The sequence below is a fragment of the Ochotona curzoniae genome, unplaced genomic scaffold, assembly GCF_017591425.1.
Source record: "Ochotona curzoniae isolate NIBS_2020 unplaced genomic scaffold, NIBS_Ocur_1.0 scaffold_4505, whole genome shotgun sequence".
NCBI lineage: Eukaryota > Metazoa > Chordata > Mammalia > Lagomorpha > Ochotonidae > Ochotona > Ochotona curzoniae.
Window position 1 is genome coordinate 23563055 of NW_024467118.1, and position 22842 is coordinate 23585896.

The window sequence follows — 22842 nt, forward strand, 5'->3', positions numbered from 1 at the left end:
CCGGCTCAGGATTTCGTCATCAGCCGGGCGACGTGGTGTCAGCCCGTCTTTTGCCGTGTTATTGTGAGTTCCTCGGTCCTGTCAAGGCTGGGAAGGGAATGTCTCTACGCTGCGGGGACGCCGCCCGCACCCTGGGGTCTCGGGTGAGCGGTGCGGGGCGAGCAAAGGGCGGATGTCGCGTGTAGGGTTCCCTTCCCTTCAGAGCGCCCCGTAGTAAAAGCCTGTGCTCGTTGATTCACCACAGACATTACTGGAGACTTTTCCAAGTAATCCCTTACGGAATGCTCCCTACACTCCCGTGAAGTAGATTGTCTGAAAGCCTCTCTGGGCCGGCACCTAGGGCTTTTTTGTTTTTTTAAGATTCATTTTTTATTTTTTTATTGCAAAGTCAGATATACACGGGGGAGGAGAGACAGAGAGGAAGATCTTCCGTCCGATGAGATCTTCATCCCAAGAGGCCACAACGGCTGGTGCTGAGCTGATCCAAAGCCAGGAGCTCTTCCGGGTCTCCCACGCGAGTGCAGGGTCCCAAGGTTTTGGGCCGTCCTCGACTGCTTTCCCAGGCCACAAGCAGTGAGCTGGATGGGAAGTGGAGCAGCTGAGAACCGGCATCCCTATGAATCCCAGCGTGTGCAAGGCGGGGACTTTAGCACTATGCTACCACGCAGGGGCCCCCCCCAGAGCTTTTTAATTAATTGATTAATTTTCTGAGTTGAGTGGTTTGTGTCCTGTGTTTATTGTGTTCCCCCCACCCCCCCATGTATCAGACACACTGTGGCTGTCAGGAAGTCGTGCACGTCTGTCTCCTGGGACTGCAGGCACCCTGACAGTCCCTAACTGCGTGTTGAATTCATGGACTCGTGTTTTTGTTTGTTTGTTTGTTTTTTGCGCTGTGTTGTGTATCCTCTGCTGTGCACGACCGTTCAGATGTGGAAGCCATTTCAGACGGAGTGAATCACAGACCTTGAAAACATCAGTTTGGGGGTCCCATCTATCAGTTTTCTGGAACCTCTATATTTTAACCGTTTAGGTTTTATGCAGAACCTAAAGACAGGTTTATTCTTTTTCCCTAGCCCTGCTTTAGGCCGGGGATACAAAGTTACCCTATGTTCCTGCCTTTGAAATTAGCTTAGACAGAACAGTGATCGTTAAGGGAAGTATGTGAAATGTGAGGTGTTGGACTCCTCCAGATGTTCCATAATGCCACAAAGAATTGTTTCCGTTAGATATGTCATCTTTTGTCTTAGATTCTAGGCCATCGAAGCGCCTCAGGAGTTTGACACAGTTTTCTGGTTTTACCTTCCCCTTTTCTGAATTGTAAGTGCTTATTAAGTTCGATTGATCGAGAACCCGTCAAATGAGTGTCACAATGAACTTTTTCTTCAGGTTTTTGGAAGATGTTTGTACAGCCCTGTCAGAGCATTAAGTTCCCTGCCAAATAAAAAGAAGGCATTTCTGCAGAATGGACCAGACCTTCAAGATTTCCTATCTGGCGATCTTGCAGATAAGAGCACCTGGGATGAATATAAAGGGAACTTGAAACGCCAGAAAGGAGAGCGGTAACTGAATTCATTCTAGTCTCCCTTTGCTTCCTCACGCATTGGTGTTCGGCTATAAACAAGCTCTGGAGTATCTTTGTAATTTCAGATTAACCACATGTAGATGAAATCTTGACAAGAATACCTGAACATAGAACAAATGACTGAGTTTAGTGACTGAACTCTTGCTGAGCTCTTTCTCTGTGGGCTGTCGTGAATTTTCTTTAGCTTTCCTGAGTCTAGGCACCTTCCTGTGCCACCTCCCTGTTTCCCCCCCAGCATCAACTCTCTTGAGAGAAGGGAAGGTTCACACTTTGCTACTGATGCATTAGACCTCGATTAACTTTGACTTGTGATTGGCTGGTAATTGAACTTCTGCTCCTCCTGGTTCACCCAGGCCCTCAGGATGCCTTGCCTCACTTTAGAAGGTGGCGGGCAGTCCATGGAGAGGGCAGACACTTTGTCCAGCAGCATCTAGACCCCAAGTCAGGAGAAGTCAGCTCTGCTCCGACTGTTAGTTTTTTCCCATTTAGTAAGCAGCATGAAATGCAGGCTGTGGCAGAGCAGGCCCAGTGGGAGCCCTCGTGGCTCAGGATACAGGTAGGACCTCTTGGCAGCCTTGTTCATGGGGCAGGCAGGGGGACGTATTCAAAACCTTTCCCATTCTGTGGTGAGGATGATGTAGCCCTGTGTCTTTGTGAAAAGATAGACTGTTAAACTCTCTTGTTGGTGTTTGCTAGAATTGCCTGAGGGAGTCTAAATTTGACTTTTTCTTCTTAGTTCTATGATGGAAATTAGAAGAATGACTACAGAAATATGGGAAAAAGTTTAACTGGGCATTGTGATAGAGCAGAATGACCTGAGCGGTGAGTGCTTGGCTGCAGATCTGCTGACAGAATCGCGTTTGCCTTTCTTTAGGCTGAGGCTGCCTCCGTGGCTGAAGACTGAGATCCCCATGGGGAAAAACTACAACAAACTAAAAAATACACTGCGGAACTTAAACCTGCATACTGTGAGTTACCAAAGTAGCAGCTGTCCCTTTTTGTGAAGACTCTATTGTTTCTACCTATTTTTAATTTAAAAATAATAAGTATGTAAATTACAGCAAAGAAAATAAAGGTGTTAAGTGAACATTTTACCATCAGTAATGAAAATTCATTTAAAATATTTTTTTTCTATAAGAAATATGAAAGGAAGTTATCTTGTTGTATGTATTTAATGGTACAAAAAATACAAACTTTTCTTGGGAACATGGGGAACAGCTTTTTGTTTGTTTTATATTATTTGTATTTGTTGGGAAAAGTACAAAATTATAAAATTAAAATGAGAATGTCATATGCACAACCGCAAATATAAATGTCCCCACTTTAGATGATAGTATATATCTCTTTATATTTTTTATATAGTTTTCAATTTTCAAGTTGGCATTCTTAAATCATATATACATATATATATGTATGTATGTATTTTAATCTGAAAGGCAGAGTTACAGAGATGGGGGAGAGACAGAGCTCTTCCAGCCCTAGGCTTGCTCCTCTCTTGGCTTCAACAGCTGGAGCTAGGAGGGGCCATAGCCAGGAGCTGAGGTTTTTCTAGGTGTCCCACGTGGGTGCAAAGACCTAAGCATTTGGACCAGCCTCCACAGCATTTCTAGGCATGTTAGCCAGAAGCTGGGTTGGAAGTGGAGTAGCCAAGACTCAAATTTACTCCTATAGGAGTGCCAGCACTGCAGGTAGGAGCTTTAACCTCTGTGCCACAGCATTGGCAGCAGGTTGGACCCCTTCTTCAGACACCCACATCCTATATTGGAGTGTGCTATTGAAGCCGCAGTTTCTCCTTCCCACCCAGGTAGTGTGCTCCTGGGAGAGAGCAGGAGATGGCTCAGCTGCCTGGGCTCAGGTGACTGAGCCCCACACATGGGAGACCTCGATGGAGCCTTGGGCTCCTGGCTTCAGCCTCACCCAGTCCTGCCGTTGTGGGTATTTGGGGAGTATTTAGGTATTTAATGCTCTGTTTTCTCAAATAGATCATTTTTTCTGGGTGTGTAATCGCTGACTGTTCAGTGCTGGCAGCCTGCTTGTGTTCTGTTTGCTTCTACCCACAGGTGTGTGAGGAGGCCCGGTGTCCCAACATTGGAGAGTGCTGGGGAGGGGGCGAGTATGCCACTGCCACAGCCACAATCATGGTGAGGCCAGCCGCGACCTCAGAGTCTTGGTCTGGAAACTGGGAGGGAATATTCTTATCTTTCTCTTAAAAAATGCATCTTAGGGGTCTCTGATTAGAAGTTACATTTCACATAAGAGTTTATGAAAAAGAATGAAGAAGCTGGACCTGGGAAGGAGGTGGGGCTTGAACTGTTGCCCATATGGAATGCCAGCAGTGCAAGCTGCAGCTTAACCTGTTATACTACAGGGCTTGCTCGTTACGAATACCTTTCAACCTTGCTGTGTACTCGGGTAACTGTGCGTTAGAATCTCATTTTTATTATGTTTAAATTTTGTTTGTTTAAAAGAGAGATAAGACAGACAAAGCTTGCCCCCACTGATTCACTCCCCAAATGCTTCGACACCAGGAGCCAGGAGCTGGGAACTTCTGTGGGTCTCCTACATGAGTGACGCTGAGCAAGGACCATCACTCACTGCCTCGCAGCATGCACAATTAGCAGGAAGCCAGAACTGGAAGCGGATCCAGGCCCTGAACCCAGGCCCTCTGAGGAATGTGGCTTTGTCAAATGGTACCTTAGCCACTGTACTAAAACCACCGTCCAGGATCCAATTGTTACATTTTTATGTCCTTTCCCATTCCTCCCCCTTTCCTCTTCTAACATTACTATCATGTTTATAAAGAGAGAGATTTATTTCAAAGTCAGCTATAGAGAGATGGGAGGAAAGAGAGATACAGAGAGAGATCTTCCATCTACCGATTCACTAAAATGGCTATTATGGAGCCCCTACACAACGGCCTAGTAGCTAAATCCTCACCTTGCATGCGCCAGGATCCCATTTGGGCACTGATTCATATCCCAGCTGCTCCACTTCCCACGCAGCTCCCTGTTTGTGGCCTGGGAAAGCAGTCGAGGATGGCTCAAAGTCTTGTGATCCTGCACCTGTGTGGGAGACCCAGTAGAAGCTCCTGACTCCTGGCTTTGGATTGGCTCAGTTCTTGTCGTTGTGGCTATACTTGGGGAGCGAACCAGTAGATGGAAGATCTCTCTGTCTTTCCTTTTCTTTGTATATCTGCCTTTCCAATAAAAACAAATAAATAAAAGAATCTGAAAAAAAAAATCTGCAACTCAGAACGTGTTTCGGATGGCTGCCTGGAAAAAAAAAGTAAATGAAAAAGAAAGAACTATTTCTGAAGCCAGGAAACAAATCTTTCAGGTTTCCTGAATGGGCGTAAGGGCCCGAGTACTCGGCTCATCTGCTAGCTCAAGAACGTCAGTGGCAAGCTGGATGGGAGGCGGGTCTTGAGCTGGAACCCATATGAGAAGCCAACACTGTACGCATCAGCTTAATGTGCTGCACCACAGCTTCAACCCCAACACTATATTCTTGCTTCGTTCCTTTACAGTGTATTTATTTTGATTGAAAAGGCAGATTTACAGAGTGAAAGATCTTCCATCCACTGGTTCACTCCTCAAATGGCCAGAGCTGAGCCAGTCCAAACCCAGGAGCCAGGAGCTTCTTTTGGGTCTCCCACAGGTGTACAGGGTCCCAAGGTTTTGGGCCATCCTCTGCGGCCTTCCAAGGCTATCAGCAGGGAGCTGGATGGGAGCAGCTGGGACACGAACTGGAATCCATGTGGGAATCCCAGCAGTCACGAGAGGAGGATTAGCCAGTAAGCCACTGCACACTGCCCCCACACTATTCTCAATTCTGAGTTGACTGTTACTCTTTTTCTACTTTTATCGTATACATTCATTCTCAGTTGTGTGCATTCTTTGAAGCCTGCTATATTCTTTCAAAATATTATGTTGGTGAAGATGATCTACTTGGCTGAATTGTTAACGTTTCTGTTCCAGCTAATGGGCGACACATGTACCAGAGGTTGCAGGTTTTGTTCTGTCAAGACTGCCAGGAATCCTCCTCCGCTGGATGCCAGCGAGCCCTACAACACTGCCAAGGCCATCGCAGAGTGGGGCCTCGACTACGTCGTCCTGACCTCCGTGGACCGAGATGGTTAGTGCGACCTCCTGGCCTCCGCTGGAAACTGGCTTGGGCAAAATTGTCAAGTAGCCTTGAGTGCATGTCTGTTTCTTTCTAGATGTGCCTGATGGCGGGGCTGAGCACATTGCGAAGACTGTGTCCTGCATTAAGGAAAGGTACTGATTTTTGCCTTTGTGCATCAGATGGAGACATTTTGGGGTTCCTGTACATTCAGTTCTTTATCTGAGGTGTTGCCAGTGATTTCCAGTGGCCTGTGGGCAATCACACACTCGCCCTGCAGGAACAGTGCATATGCCAGCACAGATCAGTGTTTCTGCAGAAGACTCTAGGGATTCCGTGGCACGAGCCTATGTGCGGCCTGTTAGTTCTTTGAACCCTGCTGTGGTTTGCACTGAAGTATTAGTTTAAACTTTGAGTCATTTTCTTTGAGAAGTTTAAAATCTCAGTCTTATTAGTATTAAATTGTTTTTAAAGATTTATCTATTTTATTAGAAAGTCAGATTTACAGAAAGAAGGAAAGATAGAAAGATCTTCCATCTGTTGTTTCACTCCCCAAGTGGCTCAACAACCCAGAGCTGAGCCAACCCGAAGCCAGGAGCTTCTTCTGGGTCTCCCACGCTGGTGTCAGGGTCCCAGGGCCTTGTGCCGCCCTTGACTGCTTTCCCAGGCCACGACCAGGAGGCTGGATGGGAAGTGGGGCTGCCAGGATACAAACCAGCACACATATGGGTTCCCTGCACATGCAGGGCAAGGATTTAGCTACTAGGCTACTGTGCTGGGCCTGTTAGTTTTGATTTTTAAGAAATCATCATCCAAAAATGTCAGGATGAGATAAGCTGCAACATTGCTCAGATTTATAAGTTCTGATACAAATTTCCCAACCATATTTATATGCCCTTAGAATTTTCCCCATAATCCACATCTTTGTTAATATCTGCATCCCTTGCATTTAAAAAGAGCTATGCTAAACTTCCCACAACCCAGTGAAAGTCTGATGTCTAGCACATTTATTAAATGTCTTCCTAAGTGATTCCCAAATTTAGTTTGTTGTTTTAATAGGGTGTTTGAAGGTGGAATTTGCGAGCAGCCCCCTAAATGTGTTTCAGTGGGCACTAAGGCGTCACACTCTGCGGACACTGACTTACCTGATAACGTGCCGGTCCACATCTGCTGTGGAGGCGAGGGCCTGCCAGGCCGTCTCTCTGTTCTCTCCCAGGAGCTGTAGATGCTTTGCCCTGGGCCTGTGAACAGATGTTTCAGCTGTCCCAGTCCAGTGAGTTTCCGAGGGAAGGGCTGTGTGACCTAGTTCATGCGCTGCTGTCTCAGCTGGGGGAGACGCGGCAGTATGACTAGGCAGATTCATGCTTAGCTTGCACTTCATTGATGCGAAGCCCATGACTCAGCAATCCTGGATCCTGGTTCTTGTGACCTCTCTGCCCAAAGGAAGGGAAGAAGGGGTACTATATAATGAATTGTAAAAGTTATCTAAGCTGAGACAAATGATACCAAATAATACTTGCATTCACCTTTGAAATGTCCCAATTTAAACTTTTTTTGAACTGATGTTTTAGTAGTTCATCTTTCAATTCTTTGAAATAAGCTTACTTTTTAAAAACATACTCAAACTCTAGATAGTCTGAAAATTTGTCTTGATTATTTACATGGAGATACATGTGGGTTTGTTTTTTTTTTTTAAGGTTTATTTTGTTTATTTGAAAGATGGAGAAACAGATCTACGTACAGGTTTATTCCTCAAAAGGCCGCAGTGATGGAGCTGGGCTAGTCCAACGCCAGGAGCCTGGAGCTTCTCCTGGGTGTCATGCATGGGTACATGGGCCGAGCACTTGGGCCCTCTTCTGCTGCTTTCCCAGGTGCACAAGCAGGGAGATGGATGGGAAATGGACAAGCTGGGATTTGAACCGATGTCCGTATGGATGCCCACCTTACAGACAGCGGCTTCACCGGTTACTGCATAGCACCAGTATTGCGGATGTGTTTTAAATATCTTATTCATATCATTTGGTGTTCTGGGATTTTGTTTTGATTACTACCTTTTGATACAGTACTTCATGCATGAACATTTGTATGTTCATGTTTTCTTGGGGAAGTGCTAACATTACTGAGTTACAGCAGATTCTGAACGGTCTACAGTTTGATAGTTGTCTTCTTCCCTCCTAGGAATCCCAAGATTCTTGTGGAATGTCTCACCCCTGATTTCCGCGGAGATCTGAAAGCGATAGAGAAAGTTGCTCTGTCAGGATTGGACGTGTATGCACATAACATAGAAACAGTTCCGGAATTACAGAGGTGACTGGCACAGAGCAAGCTGGGAACTTAGGAGGCTTGAAAGATGCTATGAGCTCTCCATACATTCCTTGTATGTTTCTGTTTGCCCTAGTGGCCAGCATGGCAGAAGGAATTCTTTCCTTTTTAAATAAGCCCCAAATGAATATAGGAACGTCAGGAAGTTAGCCAATGCAACACCTCTCAGGGTTCCCCCACTCGTGTATCTCCTTCACATTGTGCTGTTTATCTTTCTGGATGTATGTAAATATAGACACTAAGGCGTGAGTGCTAAGTGATGCTGTTAACTTAGTATGTGTCTGTGTGGGGATTTAAACTATTTATCTACATTTTCATTTCAAAGGTACACACACATACACAGAGCTTTTCTATTACCCAGGTACCTGGAGCACTGGGATTCATCCAGGCCAAAGCTGGGAAGTAGATTCTTGGGAAGGGGTGCCTCCTGTGTGGGAAATAGGGACCCAAGTACCTGGCCATGGTCTGCTGCCTGCACACAAGCAGGAAGCTCATGTCAGAAGCAGAGCTGGAGACTGAACCCAGACGCTCTGCAGGGGAGCGGCGCAGTCCCCAGCAGTGTGTTCTGTGTCTCTCTCAAGATTGGTTTGTTTGGAAGGCAGAGTTACAGAGAGAGAGAAGCGGGGATACAGAGATCTCCCATCTGCTGGTTCACTCCCCAAATGGCTATACGAGCCAGGGCTGGGCCAGACTGAAGCCAGAGCCAAATCATTAGTGCCATCTTTGTTTTTTTTTTTTTTTTTTCCAGGCTGTTAACAGGGAGCTGGCCAGGAAGTGCAACAGCTGGGACAGGAGCGTCTGCCCATACGGATGGGCGGTGTCTCAGGCAGTGGCTTAAGGCACCACACCAGAATGCTGGCAGCACCAAGCAGTGTCCTCCCTGCTGAGCCCCGTGCCGACCCCACTCTGCACACGGTGAAGCACACGGGAGATTCTTCTGCAGGGAATAGTGGTGCAGAGGTGTTGCTCACTGCATTTTAAAATATTTTTCTTATTGACACTTTTTCTTTATGCTGCCTAATACCGTTAATAGTTATATGTACTTAAGGACTATTGTTCCTCATGATGAATATATTCAAGTTTCAGAAAAAAAATTTTACACTTAAGGCAAGATAACATTGTTCCTTTCCTTTAACTTTGATAAACTATTTAGTAGTGATTTTATTTGATTCTGCACATTATTCTGTCATAGAACCTCACGAAGTTAACAGTAAACAAGCAGTATTTCCATGAAGTCATAAACCTGCAGGAGCATAGCTTAAATGCAGTAGTGAGATGCTCTAAAAACAATAAGTATTTGGTTGCTTGTTTCTAAATTAATGTATGTGCTGCTTTTGTTTCTTGTGGTCTAATGTCAGATTTAAAGCAATCTGATCAGTTAGGGAAAATACAGCTGCCTTTGAATTCAAATAAGTGCTACATTGACATCAGCGGCTTCCTGGCCTTTGGCCTGTTGTTGTTTAGGCTGTGGTGGTTTGGCCATCACTGAAGGTCCAGCGTGGAGCCTGTGCCATGATGTCACCAGCAGTGGGTGCAAGTTTCCTGGTTTCACTTAAGAAACATTATCCTTTCCAGTGAAAATTCCAGAAGCATGCATTTCTTTACCCAAGCAAAGGCAGTGTCATGTACTTGCCAGCAGAGGGCAGCTAAGTCTTTAGGAAAGAATGGAACGTGAAAGTTTGAGCTCCCTGAACTGCGGGTGCAGATGGTTTTTCTCTTTGTTTAGTGTCGAATTGTCTGCCTTCCATTCTTTCCCCCTTCTTTGCCTTTCACTCACAATCATTCATTTCTAGTCACAGCATTCTGGTTTTTTGCATAAACCTGAAATGACTTTTTCCTTTCCTGTTTTCTTAGCTCTAAGCTTGTGAGAGCTTAAAAATGAAAGAAGCAGGGAGCGCCCTGGGGCCTCCTTTCCTCCCCTTCGTCTGCAGCCCTGTGTCTGCACCAGAGCCGCCACGGAGCCATGTGGTGTAACTTCATGGCCGCGATGGGCTTTTCTGGTCTTTCAGGTGGTTTGCATAACTGTGTTCTTGGTCCAACTTGTAATTACTCCTGCTGACTGTGGCCCTGCTGTTTTCCCAGGAAAGTTCGAGATCCGCGGGCGAATTTCGACCAGTCCCTACGTGTCCTGAAACATGCCAAGGAGGTTCAGCCTGATGTTATTTCTAAAACATCTATAATGTTGGGTTTAGGCGAGAGTGATGAGCAAGTGTATGCGACCATGAAAGGTAAAGAAATTGTGAAACAAAGTCTTTTCCATTTGCTTCAGCAGGTCCATGAAATCATGTGATCTGGCCCTTCCAGGCAACCACAGGCAGGACCTGAAATGTAGTAACTCTACAGCAGGCTAATCTGAACGTTGATAATTTTCTGTGGCCTGTGAATGAAGCCATAAATATGTAAATGGTCCATGGCCAAATAAAGGCTCGCAGCCCTGTTGTAGAGTTCCAACAGGAGGCTCCTGGCAAGACCCCGATGCACTTGCCCTCTGTGGGCTCAGGGCCCGAGCCCCCGAGCACAGTGTGCGGCTGTGCATGGCAGCGGAAACAAGGAAAGGACGTGTGTGTTCTTAGAACTGCACAGAGTGGCACACACGAAGGAAATCCGTGTCCATTTACTCCCCACCCAGTGAAACGTACTTTCCTGCATCTTCCTCTTTCTGTCCCTGGACAGCTTTTCAGACCCAGATGCTGTGATGCATAAAGAATTAGCACCAGTCTAGGCCTCTGAGGAGGGATAGCTTGTAACCTTGACACATGACCTGGTGCGTCTTTGGATTTGCCTGAATCCTGATCCCACAAGCCCCCTGCTATGTGATTCTTGCTCTTCTGTAATCCTTTAAATGTCAAAGTTTTTATTTTACATGGGAGTCTTTGGCCTACTTGGAGTTACATAAGGTCTTTGGGAGATTCATGGAAAATACGTATTATAAAGTGACTGTATATCTCTCCAAGGTTTTAACAAGTTGTTATTTGACTTATTTGAAGAGCTCAGTCCCTCATCTGTTGGTTTACTGTCAGAATAGCCACAGCACCTGAGGCTGATCCAGGAGCCGGGAACTCGTGGGTGTCCCATGTGGCTGGCATGGATCCAGTTCCTCGAGCCCTCACTGGCTGCCTCCTGGGGCGGCTGGGATCAGGACGAGCGCCTCGCTCAAACCCAGCACTCCATTATGGGATGCAAATTTCCCGTGATGCCTCCTGAAGCACTATGCCAAATGCTGTCTTGTGGATTTATCCTTTATTTTTCCACTAACTCTTTTAAGATGCCATTGTGATTTAGTGACTCAGAGAGTGGTCAGCTCAAATAGTAATTAAAAATTGTTCTTTATTCAATCAGTGCATATAGTTTATTATTAGATTCTGATAGGCCAGAGGACAAGTTCCATCTCCCTGTTGCCTGTCCTACCTAGGGAATACAAGCCAAAAACAGCATGTGTGGTCTGTATCATGGTTGTTTTCAGGCTTCGTAGTGTTCACATTCCCCTCACCTCTTGTGCCTAGCCAGCTCCTGTGTGAGTGGGTGTCCCATGGCAGGAGACGTTCTTGTCCTTGTCTCTGTCCGCCCACATGCCTGTATTAGTCTTCCTTTTTCAGGCCTTCCGCAGTCCCTGACACATGTATTTGTGAATGACTACATGTAACCCAGCTTGAGGATTACAGATTAGCATAAACTTCACACAGTGCCAAAACATTCCTCAGGGAACATTATATTTACATCCATAGTTTTTCTTCATTTGAGAGAGTTCCCATCTGCTGGTTCATTCCCTGAATGTCGTAAACAGCTAGGGCTGGCAGTGGGCCCATGTGGGTAGCAGGAACTGTTATTTGAACCCTCACTACTGCCCCCTAGGGTCTGCATTAGCATGGAGAGGGAGTCAGGAGTTGGAGGCGGGAATCAAACCCAAGCCCCCCAGTATGGTACAAGTGCATCTTTCATCATAACTGCTAGGCCAGACTTGCACGCTAAATCTACGCCTTAACTTTATAAAAATGTCTGCTCATGGAATCTGTGCTTTTTTCCCCCTAGCGCTCCGTGAAGCAGATGTGGATTGTTTAACTTTAGGGCAATATATGCAGCCAACAAAGCGTCACCTTAAGGTACTCTTATCTTGAATTGATAAATACTTCTGGGTAATTTGAATTAAATCATCATTGCCCACAGGTACATTCGGAAACTGTAGGCTTTTTAGTATAATGTTTCGTGTATATTTGTAAGTCCCAGTTTCTATTATCTATGGAAACCAGCTACTCTTGGGCTTCTTGGCTGTCCTCGCCTCCCCCCATTGTACAACTGAAGTTAACCTGTAGAAAAAGCAGGAGGAAGTTGGAAAATTGTGCTCATTCACACTTGGTGATCGGTGGACTTGTCTTAGAATTACAGGAGAGGCAGAGGGGAAGTTAGGAAACCAGTGTTTCTGTTTCTGTAACTGACATCCATTCCTCCAGGAAACTGGTGTTGAGAGGCGACTCTGCCAGTCACAGTGCTAAGGGGGGTGTTAGATGCGTGAGAGGGTCTGACTTCAGGAACCCACAGAGCCGGTTCTCAATCAGGCCTGGTAATCAATGAAGGGAAGGCGCAATCTCATTGGCTCCCTCCGTCCTCTGAACAGCTGACGTAGTACACCATTCCCTCTCGTCCACCTTCTGATGGACTGACCAACTGGTAACCAGTAGAGACCTGGTCAGTGAGGAGGGAGAAGAAAGCCTGGCAGAGGGTCCTGCCTAGGGGAGGAAGGGAAAGCCATTGTGAATACATAAATAGTGGCTTTCTATCAAATCAGAATTAATTAGGGTAATCCTAATATTTTACCTAATGGAATTATTTCTGTCTAGGTTGAAGAGTATGTTACTCCTGAAAAGTTCAAATACTGGGAAAAAGTAGGAAATGAACTTGGGTTTCATTACACAGCAAGTGGCCCTTTGGTGCGTTCTTCATACAAAGCAGGTGAGTTATAGCGCAGCAGGTGCTCTCATGGAGGCCATTAACTTCCCGCAGCAGGTTCTGCCCCAGACCACCTCCCTCCTGGGCAGACCCTCGTAGCCGTGGCTGTCGCAGGCTGGGTGTGTCTGGCCCATCTTAAGGAGCTTTGCTCCATGTGGCTCCTATTGTCACATTAAGGGAAGGCTTCGCCTCAACCTCATTGTTCAATAAACCAGCTCCCTCTCCTTCTATAACTCAACAGCTGTGTAAAAGCAGCTTTCAGCTTATGGTATTTTGGGTGGATTTAGTTGTAGTGTATTCTGAGATGACAAAGCACGTCAGGTGTATAATATGGCTTTCTGAAAGATGTCTGTTCGTTTGAAAATGATGGCACCTGCAGCCTCGGGCCTCCCAGTTCCAGATCCAGGGAAGCACTGAGAAGAATTCGGTAGTGTGCTCGTTGGCCCGCCAATCTCTGCATTTTTACCCTCAGAAGCAACAAAAAAGAATTCAGCATATCGTATTATTTCTCCTGGTAGAAGTTTTTAGTGGTTTCAGTTGATACATGCAATTTTTTTACTTTTGGAATTTTACTTTTTTTTGGTAAGATTTATTTATTTTATTGCAAAGTCAGATATACAGACAGGAGGAGAGACAGAGAGGAAGATCTTCTGTCCAATGATTCACTCCCCAAGTGAGCGCAATGGCTAGTACTTTGCTGATCTGAAGCCGGGAACCAGGAACCTCCTCCAGGTCTCCCACAGGGGTGCAGGGTCCCAAGGCTTTGCACTTAGGCCACAGGCAGGGAGCTGGATGGGAAGTGGAGCTGCCGGGATTAGAACCAGCACCCATATGGGATCCTGGCGTGTTCAAGGCGAGGACTTTAGCCGCTAGGCCACGCCTCTGGGGCTGAATTTTACTTATTTTAATTAGTATTTTTTTTTCAATATTTATTTTATTTAGTTGAAAGGCAATTATACAGAGAGGGAGAGAGAAAAAGAGGTGTGTGTGTTGGGAGTGGGGATGTTGTCTTCCTTCCGTTGGCTCATTTCCCAAACACCCTCAGTGGCTGGAGCTGGGCTGGTCCAAAGCCAGGATCCAGGAGCTTTCTCCTTGGTTTTCCACGTGGATGCAGGGGCCCAGGCTATCTTCTGCTGCTTTCCCAGTTACATTATTAGGGAACTGGATTGGAAGTGGAGCAGCCAGGACTTGAACCAGGGCCTGCATGTGGTTTCAGTGTTATAAGTGACAGCCCAACTGACTGTGCCACAACACAACCTCCAACCATTCATTTTAGAGAAAAGAGAAATGTCAGTAAAATTATGTCTTCCTAGAAGGGAAACACAAGTGTATTGCGGAGTCTCCTGATAATTTTCTTCTTTTCCTTGTTCCTAAATAGGTGAATTTTTCCTGAAAAATTTAGTGACTAAAAGGAAACAAAAGCCTTCTAAACCATAAAGAAGACTTTCAGGATCACACACACACACACACAAAAAAAAACCCAATCCAAACAAAAAAAAACATTTGCTTGCAGTTGGTACCAGTTGTGGATCCAGAATGCCTAGCCTTCAGTGGATGGACTTCAATTTTTTGTTTTACAAAAAAATCAGTAAGCCATATTTATTTCGTTATAGTAATTCATGTGACTTTTTAGCCTATCTTTGTCCTAATAAGCTCTTACTTGCTGTGATTTAATCATAAACCATTTTAAGAATTTTGCTATTTGGTTAATGTGGAAATACATTAAAGACTTCCTGAAGGATTTTCAAGCCACTGTGATTAATACCCCGTCATCATTGCTGTAAACACAACGCCTCTGTGCTAAGCTGGTGAAACAAGCAACACGGAGGAGCCTGGGACATTAGCGGAGTAACTGGAAAAAGGTTTAGAATTTTGGATGTTGGTTCTTGGAGTGGGTGAAACTGCTTCAGACCCTGCCAGGGAGCTGCCCACTGAGCACTCGGCAGCGCTCCTGGGACGCCGAGCTCCTGGGACGCGAGCCCTGCCCCAGGACGGCGGCTACAGGCCAGGCCTTGTTTGCAGCAGCTTCCTAAATCTGCTGCGCCGTCTTACATGTTTACTCTTTTTTTTCCTCTGCTGAAGTGTATTATATGATAGGAATAACCCAAAAAAGGCATTTCTTTCCAACAAATTCATATTCTTTTGACCCCAAGTCCTGTTTTTCTGCTTAGTCTATATCACACAAAGGAAAAATTATGCTGCTCTACTGTAAAATATGTACAGTCAATTTTCTTTTTGGAATGCTTAAATAAAAATACCAGTGTTCGTTATCCAAGTAATGCATAGCTGGAAATTAGTTACATTTTAATTTTTAAAGATTTATTATTATTATTATTATTATTATTTTTATTGGAAAGGCGGATATACAGAGAGGAGAGACAGAGAGGAAGATCTTCCATCCGATGATTCACTCCCCAAGTGAGCGCAACGGCCAATGCTATGCCGATCCGAAGCCAGGAGCCTCTTCCAGGTCTCCCACACGGGTGCAGGGTCCCAAAGTTTTGGGCCATCCTCGACTGCTTTCCCGGGCCACAGGCAGGGAGCTGGAAGGGAAGCGGGGCTGCCGGGATTAGAACCGGCGCCCATATGGGATCCGGGCTTACAAGGCGAGGACCTTAACCACTTGCGCCACCGCGCTGGGCCCAGTTACATTTTAATTTAACCTAGAGAAGGGTTATGTGTTTTCCTTACAGATCCTAATAAACTGTAGTGCACGCATTTAAACCCCATCAACTTTTTGAACATTATAGCCACCTAAAAACTTGTTCCACAGGAAAAGTGGCTTGCTTTTTCAGACTGTGGCTTTATGACGCAATCTACATTATTTCCTACTATTTAGTACTTTTCCAAAATGCATAACACCGATAATGAAACATGTGTGGCAGGAGATTCACTTTGTCAGATGAAACAATAAAACCCCAATGAGAAATAATTTAAATGATGCTTTATTAGCAAAAATGTATGTTATGACTTCAGATTTGTAGTTATTTTCTTTTTTTTTAAAGATTTATTTTTATTATTTTTTTTTTATTGGAAAGGCGGATATACAGAGAGGAGATACAGAGAGGAAGATCTTCCGTCCGATGATTCACTCCCCAAGTGAGCGCAACGGGCCGATACTATGCCGGTCCGAAGCCAGGAGCCTCTTCCGGGTCTCCCACACGGGTGCAGTGTCCCAAAGCTTTGGGCTGTCCTCGACTGTTTTCCCGGGCCACAGGCATGGAGCTGGAAGGGAAGCGGGGCTGCCGGGATTAGAACCAGCGCCCATATGGGATCCCGGGCGTGCAAGGCGAGGACTTAACCACTTGCGCCACCGCGCCGGGCCCTGTAGTTATTTTCTACAAAAAAAGTAGTGAATGCTAACATGGAGCTGTTCTGCCTCATGCCAACGTGCACTTGGGATGAACTACGGGTGACAGGTGCTGCCCTGGGTTAGCTGCTGTGGCCTGCTTATTCCTTTCTTTGCACCATATGGAGAAAAATCTTCACTGTGATAATCACACACACAATAGCTTAAGACGTATCACTTGCAATCCCAGCATTCTTCCCAGTTAAACCTTTTTTTTAAAAGTTTAAAAAACTTTTAACTGACCGGAACTTTACTCTGTTAGCTCTACCTTCAGACCAGAGAAGGTCTCCCCAAGAGGCCACTGAACTTATCTGGACAATAAGACGCTGGACTTTATGCTAGGTATATGCTTGCAATGAAGGAATCTCAACTGAACTTGAACTGTGGTTATGCAGCAAGGTGGAAGAATCCACTGGGGGGGAGGGGTATGGGAGGGGTGGGGGGAATCCCCAGTGCCTATAAAACTGTATCACATAATACAAGGTTAATAGCAATTAAAAAAAAATTGTTTAAAGTTGCTGGAACCGGCACCCATATGGGATCCTGGCGTGTGCAAGGCAAGGACTTTAGCCCCTAGGCTACCATGCCGGGCCCTCCAGTTAAATTTAATGCAGCAACTTGTAAGATAAATAACAGATGTTGGTTTTTGAAGTGGAATCGCAATGTCAAAGTGATTTGTCACTCAGTCTTTCATTGCTGCCTCACTGATAATTATCCCATGACTACAGTGTGTGTGACCAAGTGTGTCCGAGTGTCTGGTTCTTACTGGGCCCCCATTTGGTGAATGTTGCTGTGGAGTGCGCTCGCTTGCACAGCTTTACCAGAGCACACAGGCTTGGATTTAAGGAGGACAGAACACGGCTTTGGCCTCCCAAACGATGATGCATATGTAAGAAGTGTGTGTAAATGCACAGACGGGGCAGGAAGTACACCGACACCTGGCAGCACAAGCAGCTCATCCGTGACCTCTGCCGTGCTGAGATTTGGTATGTATTTTTAAACAAAAATTAAAATAATTTAAAAAAAGGGCCCGGCATGGTAGCCTAGTGACTCAAGTCCACACCTTGCATGTGCCTGGGATCCCATATGGGTGCCAGTTCATGTGCCAGCTGCCCCGCTTTCCATCCAGCTCCCTGCTTGTGGCCTGGGAAAGCAGTGGAGAATGGCCCAAAGCCTTGGGACCCTGCACCCAGGGAGACCTGGAAGAAACTCCTGGCTTCAGACTGGCTCAGCTCCGGCCATTGCAGTCACTTGGGGAGTGAATCATCGAACGGAAGATCTTCCTCTCTGTCTCTCCTTCTCTTTGTTTATCTGACTTTCCAATAAAAATAAATAAATCTTTAAAAAAATGCAGAGTAGTAATATTCATTGCCTTAGCTTTCCCTAAGCAGTTGACTATACGTTTTACCCTCATATGGGCTTGGTCATTAGTCTAAGAAAAACTAACATAAGTAAGTTTAGTATTAATCATTAAAAGCATCTTAAGCCCTAATTATTCTTGTACAATCTTAGCAACTCTTGTCCTGTCTGCAATGGAGTCACAGTACACATTTAAATAACTTAACTGAATTTTAAAACCTTAAATCCCTCTACAACGAAACTTGACATCTTTATCAACAGATACTGAATAAATAATAGCAATAAAAATACCAGCGGATGCAAGGATCTCTCTCATTCTGCCCTTCAAATAAATGAAAATAAGTGACTAAGCCTGAAAAAAAACATCCCCTCCCTCTTTACATCATTTGAAGGAGCGCTGTAACACCCCTTTCTCTACTAAGTGCTGTCATTCCTCCCCCACCTAATGCCAGACCGCCGTGACTCAGGAGTTACTGGTACCAAAAACCACATCTACACGGTTGTTGGTGCAGAATGTTTTATTTATACAGATGCCTCTGTCCTCACTTGAATCCCAGCTTTCTCTTCCTGCAGGACAGCAGAATTTGTAAAGCTGTTGAGCAGTGTGTCCGCTCCCTGCAGAGCAGTGCCACACGGGCTTCTGACACACTGCAGCAATGACCACACGCAAGCAGTCCTGCAAAGATGAACTTAGAAGTCAACCAGACATCAGTCAGGTGGAAACACAAAACTTCCGATTTTAGTATGATGTTACATGTAATTTATAAAATCTACTTTAAGCTGAGACTATATGGATTTTTTTAATTTAAAGAATGGGGAGATTACAACTACAAATAGAAATAAAATATGCAAAATCTAGGTAACAAATGTTTTTGGTTCTTGGACTACAAATATAACAGGAAAATAAGAAAGAGGAGAGAGACTGTACTATTAATTTTATGTTCAAATTAGAGAACAGCTTCATATTGAATAGTAAATGACATGAACTGTGATGATCTTGGAGCTTAAGTCAGGAACGTTATCTCATGGGAACAAAATGAACTTTAATCAGACCATACTACATTACAAAGTCACAGTAATTTCATGGCTTCAAAATACCCAGAGTGCCTTTTCCTTTATAATATGTTACTAAAGTGCTGCCTGTAGATTTGCAAAATAAAAAGTATCATTTGCATTTTACAAAATTGATGTCATTAAAACCAGCATGATTATTTTCCACTAATCCAGTATCTGAGCTAACATTACAAAAATATGTAAAAAATATTCTAGATTCATTATTACCAGATATTCTAATATCCATACAGCTTATATAAATTTAATGATTTAAAAAAATAGTTTTCCTTAAAAACACTTGGTTCATTTACCATTGAATATCAGATAGATATTTGCTATCCTGAAGTACCAAAAAAAAAAAAAAAAAATCAAAACCCCCAGACGGCCATGTCTACACTTTAGGTTTCTTATTAGGCGGATCCTGAAGACTGAACTTTGGAATTTCACCAGAAGGAGCATATGGAATTCTCTTTGAAGACACCTTCTTGCCAATTGTTTCAATCTGAAGGGAGGGAAAAACAAGACACTCAGAAGGGCTTGGAAAGAGAACTATTATTACTTACAGTACACAAATGTAAGAATTGTATAATGCAGTGTAATGGAGGGTTTCTCAGTTGACTGGGATGCTATGCGAGATCTTGAGTTTCACCGTACACACAAATCGAGTCACACTCCTGCCGTTCCCCACACCCAGTCCCCTCGCACACTGCACAGCTGCACCCACTGCGGCACTTGGCAGCACACATGACCACGTTCCAGTTAGTTTGCAGGCTCCCTCGTGTTGTATTTTCATATTCATTTCAAACTTGCAGAAACTGTAGTAGCACAGTGTGCACCGGTCTGGGCTTCAGTGTGAATGTTCCTGATCCGAATTCTGATCCACATCCATCTCCCCCTGAAAGCTCAGGGCCACTTGGACGAGGTGTTGTGACCACCCACCTCGAGGGGCTGTGGTAAGGACTAAGCTAGATGAAGTGCTCAGCATAAGACACATCAGCTGGAATAAGTGAGAATTCCGGCTGTCCAGACACCTCTTTTATTCCAAATCATCAATCCTCTCATCAAAGACGTGACTTCTTGCACAGTTGTAAGATTCACTCTCCTCTTCGCAGAGAGAAATGCACCACTGAATTTTCCTATGACTTTTGGATTAATAAATTAATATTTGATTCTGACTCATATCTCAAAACACTAAGTGACTTAAAATTATATTAGATGAGTGGAACAAGAACAGGACAAGATGTGTTTCACAAACAGCCTTTTAAAACAACATTTCTGAGCTGCAGTGGTGACCAGGGTCCTGGATGGGAGTGTCCACAGACAGGGATGCGTCGGACCCCTGCTGCAGGAACTCTCTCACAGTGCAGCAGTGGGCACTGAGGTGTGAACCCCAAGGGTCTTCAGCAGCTCTCAGGGGTCTGCAGAGCAGGGAAGGCCTAACTGGGATTTTTTAGGCCAGCTGGTGCCAGGCAGGTGCTTGGGCGGCTAGCCACTACTGCTCCACTCGTGTGGTGCTCTCAGTCCCAGCCATCTCTGGCGTGGTTCTGTATCCTCCCCAGCCTTCCACACTGCTCTGAGCTAATGGACAAACAGCCCCTTCCGAATGCCCTGGAGACCCTCCTTGCACAGAAGTGAAGGTTGTGGGCAGAGGCTCCCGCCGGCTTTCCAGGCATCCCACAGCTGACCGGTGTGGGGAGAGAAGAGGGCCTGTCCCTCTGGAAGTCCCTGCGGTTTCCTGGCTCCTCATTCAGGCCTCTCACAGCACAGGCAGGGCTGAGCCTTCCGAGGAGTGGGATGAACACGAGCTGGCGGCCAAGGCCCTCTCCTCTGGCCACCCCGAGCTGTGGGGGGTGGCTCCTCCCCAGGTGGGGGGCAGGGCGTGCCTCAGTCACCCCCACAGCCCCGCACTATCTCTCACCTTTGGGGTTAGAGAAGACACCAGGGTCCGCTGGAATGATAATCAGCAACAATGACACTATGGCCTATGACAACTATATTCCACCCGACATTTTCAAAACACTCGCATTTTTTCCGACTTGGTCTTTGTGATTTGAGGGAAGAAGGCACCTTCTGCTCCTGCAGGAAAGGCGCCCGATGGCCCTGATACCGCGGGAGGGCAAACCAACACTGAACGAATGACCTCTAGATGACATGTTCAGGAACAAGGTGCAACAGCCACAAAAATACCACAGAGCTTTCCCAGGGACGGGCTGGCCCACAGTTATGGAACTGCCAAGGGAGAAAACCATGAAAATTCTAAAGTTCACAGAAGAACGAGCCAACACTCCAGGACAGTGATTACCTGGAAGCCAATGGCCTGCAGTTCGTCGTGGAGCCCGTCCAGGACCCGCCGTCCGTCGAAGATGAAGGCGGGCTTCAGCATCTTCTTATGAATGCGTTCATAATCCAGTTCCTGCAAAGACATCCCGCAGGAAGGATTGGCATACACACATGAAAACAATGATACGGAAACACTTCCAGAATTTTCCTGCATATCATTTCTGCTGCCTCACCTTGAACATGTCCCACTCGGTGCAAATTACAACCGCATGGGCACCGTCACATGCATCATATGGGTCCTTGGAAATGGTCACGAGTCGGGTAACTATGGCAGCAACAACAGAAACCAGAGTGAGAAAAGGGATCATTTGAAAGCAGTCATTTTAACTTTAGGGTGCAGGAGGACTTAAGCGTCTGGTGGAAGTACAAAAGGGGGTGTCTGGCTGACTCCCCAAACCTTGCCCCAAGGGCATCTTCCTGAAATCTCTCCTTGAGGTTTTGTGGAGTATGTTGAGGGAAAAAAATCTGAAGACTGACCAAGTCACTGATCACATCAAATCAAAGTTAAGGACACAGAATACCTAAGTCTTTCATTTTAGAGCAATGAGGCTGAGAAGAGGGAACCCCATGGTGCAAGCGGTATAGACTGCACAGTCAGAGGAGTCCGGTGTCTGTCACTCAGAACGTTGCAGGAAACATAAAGATTTACCTTGGTCGTCCTCAGAGACACCCGGATGAGAAAGATCCACGACTATTTGTTCCCTGGGCACTTTGGGATCATATATATGGAGGTGTGCACCTTCATCCATTAAATATTTGCTAATATATATACTGGAGGATTCTCTGAAACCAAGAAAAAAGTCAGCAATGTTTAGCTTTACATGGCAATATATTGTAATACCAGGTATTTTTAATGATAGGTGAGATTTTACCTACACTGCTGAATAGTAAGGAGTTAAGATTATTATACTTGATGTATATATTGCTAATACTACATGTGTAAATATATACATATATGCGCATAGATGTATACACAGACGCATTTCTTATTTAGAGGTAGAGGGAGGCAGGCAGGCATTTACCATCTGCTGGTTCTCCCCAGCTGCTCTCAGCAGAGAGTCAGGCACTCGGTCCTGGGCTCCTGCGGTGGCAGGGACCTAACTACTGCTGCCTCGCAGTGTTTCTTCAGCAGGAAACTAGAACTGGAAGCAGCATCAGGACCACCCCCAGGGTTCCCAGAAGGGACATGGCTCCCAAACCATGTCTTCAACACCAAGCCAAACACCTGTGCTTCAGCCAAATGCCTGCTCCAGCATGCGTCGGTCTTCCCCCACCCCTGGCACACACACCCTCCAGTCAAGCACATCAGGGTAAAATGATGAATTAACACACCCTCAAAGGGCTTGAAATGTTCTGAAGAACTGTTACCTCGTATCCCCGGTGTCCTTTTTGAATGCAAATCCCAAAATGGCTATCTTCTTATCCGTGACTGTATTGAACAGACTATCGATGATCCGGGACGCAAACCTCCTTCTCTGGTAGTCATTCATGTCGATGACCTGAAATCCCATGGACAATTGCACAAGGTTCAGTCCCACTAGGTGCAGTTTGGGACACACATCGCTCCAAGTTTTATGGTGAGTGTTACTTTATGAATACAGGCCAACATATTAAAAAGAGGCCGAGTTTAACAAAACACCTAGGCATCTAGACTTAGAAAGAAAAGGGTACACACACACACACACACACCCTTTCTTTAAAGCCTTCCTGATCTTCCAAGCAGCAGGCTAGGAGATGCAACGACAGAGAGCACAGCCGACTCTGAACTCTG

The 22842-nt window shown here is 45.5% G+C and overlaps 2 protein-coding genes across 4 annotated transcripts in view; one reads left to right on the forward strand and one right to left on the reverse strand.

Moving 5' to 3' along the window:
- The first annotated feature begins 31 nt into the window (after nucleotides 1-31).
- On the forward strand, nucleotides 32-15232 carry LIAS (lipoic acid synthetase). 3 transcript variants are annotated; one of them, XM_040966121.1, is made up of 11 exons: nucleotides 32-143; nucleotides 1387-1559; nucleotides 2457-2550; nucleotides 3643-3723; nucleotides 5560-5716; nucleotides 5802-5859; nucleotides 7883-8011; nucleotides 10109-10254; nucleotides 12056-12126; nucleotides 12862-12973; nucleotides 14349-15224. In XM_040966121.1, exons 1-11 carry the CDS (start codon nucleotides 99-101, stop codon nucleotides 14405-14407), a joined length of 1125 nt encoding a protein of 374 aa, XP_040822055.1. In that variant the 5' UTR covers nucleotides 32-98; the 3' UTR covers nucleotides 14408-15224. The 3 variants fall into 3 exon arrangements, with proteins under 3 accessions (XP_040822055.1, XP_040822056.1, XP_040822057.1); XM_040966122.1 differs by lacking the exon at nucleotides 7883-8011 and having other exon boundaries at nucleotides 14349-15229; XM_040966123.1 differs by lacking the exons at nucleotides 2457-2550; nucleotides 5560-5716; nucleotides 5802-5859 and having other exon boundaries at nucleotides 14349-15232.
- Nucleotides 15233-18181: 2949 nt separating this feature from the next.
- UGDH (UDP-glucose 6-dehydrogenase) overlaps nucleotides 18182-22842 on the reverse strand; it is a 29448-nt gene continuing 24787 nt past the window's right edge. The window contains exons 8-12 of the mRNA XM_040966084.1: nucleotides 22440-22570; nucleotides 21721-21854; nucleotides 21245-21336; nucleotides 21034-21144; nucleotides 18182-19233 (exon numbers count right to left, since the gene is read on the reverse strand). Of these exons, the coding sequence (XP_040822018.1) occupies nucleotides 19123-19233; nucleotides 21034-21144; nucleotides 21245-21336; nucleotides 21721-21854; nucleotides 22440-22570 (579 nt within the window). The 3' untranslated portion in view covers nucleotides 18182-19122. The remainder of the gene's footprint in view (nucleotides 19234-21033; nucleotides 21145-21244; nucleotides 21337-21720; nucleotides 21855-22439; nucleotides 22571-22842) is intronic.

Coding starts and splice junctions, on each gene's coding strand:
- LIAS (XM_040966121.1), top strand. CDS start 99: ATGTCTCTACGCTGCGGGGACGCCGCCCGCACCCTGGGGTCTCGG. Junction 1,560..2,456: donor AAACGCCAGAAAGGAGAGCG/GTAACTGAATTC, acceptor GCCTTTCTTTAG/GCTGAGGCTGCCTCCGTGGC. Junction 3,724..5,559: donor CTGCCACAGCCACAATCATG/GTGAGGCCAGCC, acceptor TTTCTGTTCCAG/CTAATGGGCGACACATGTAC.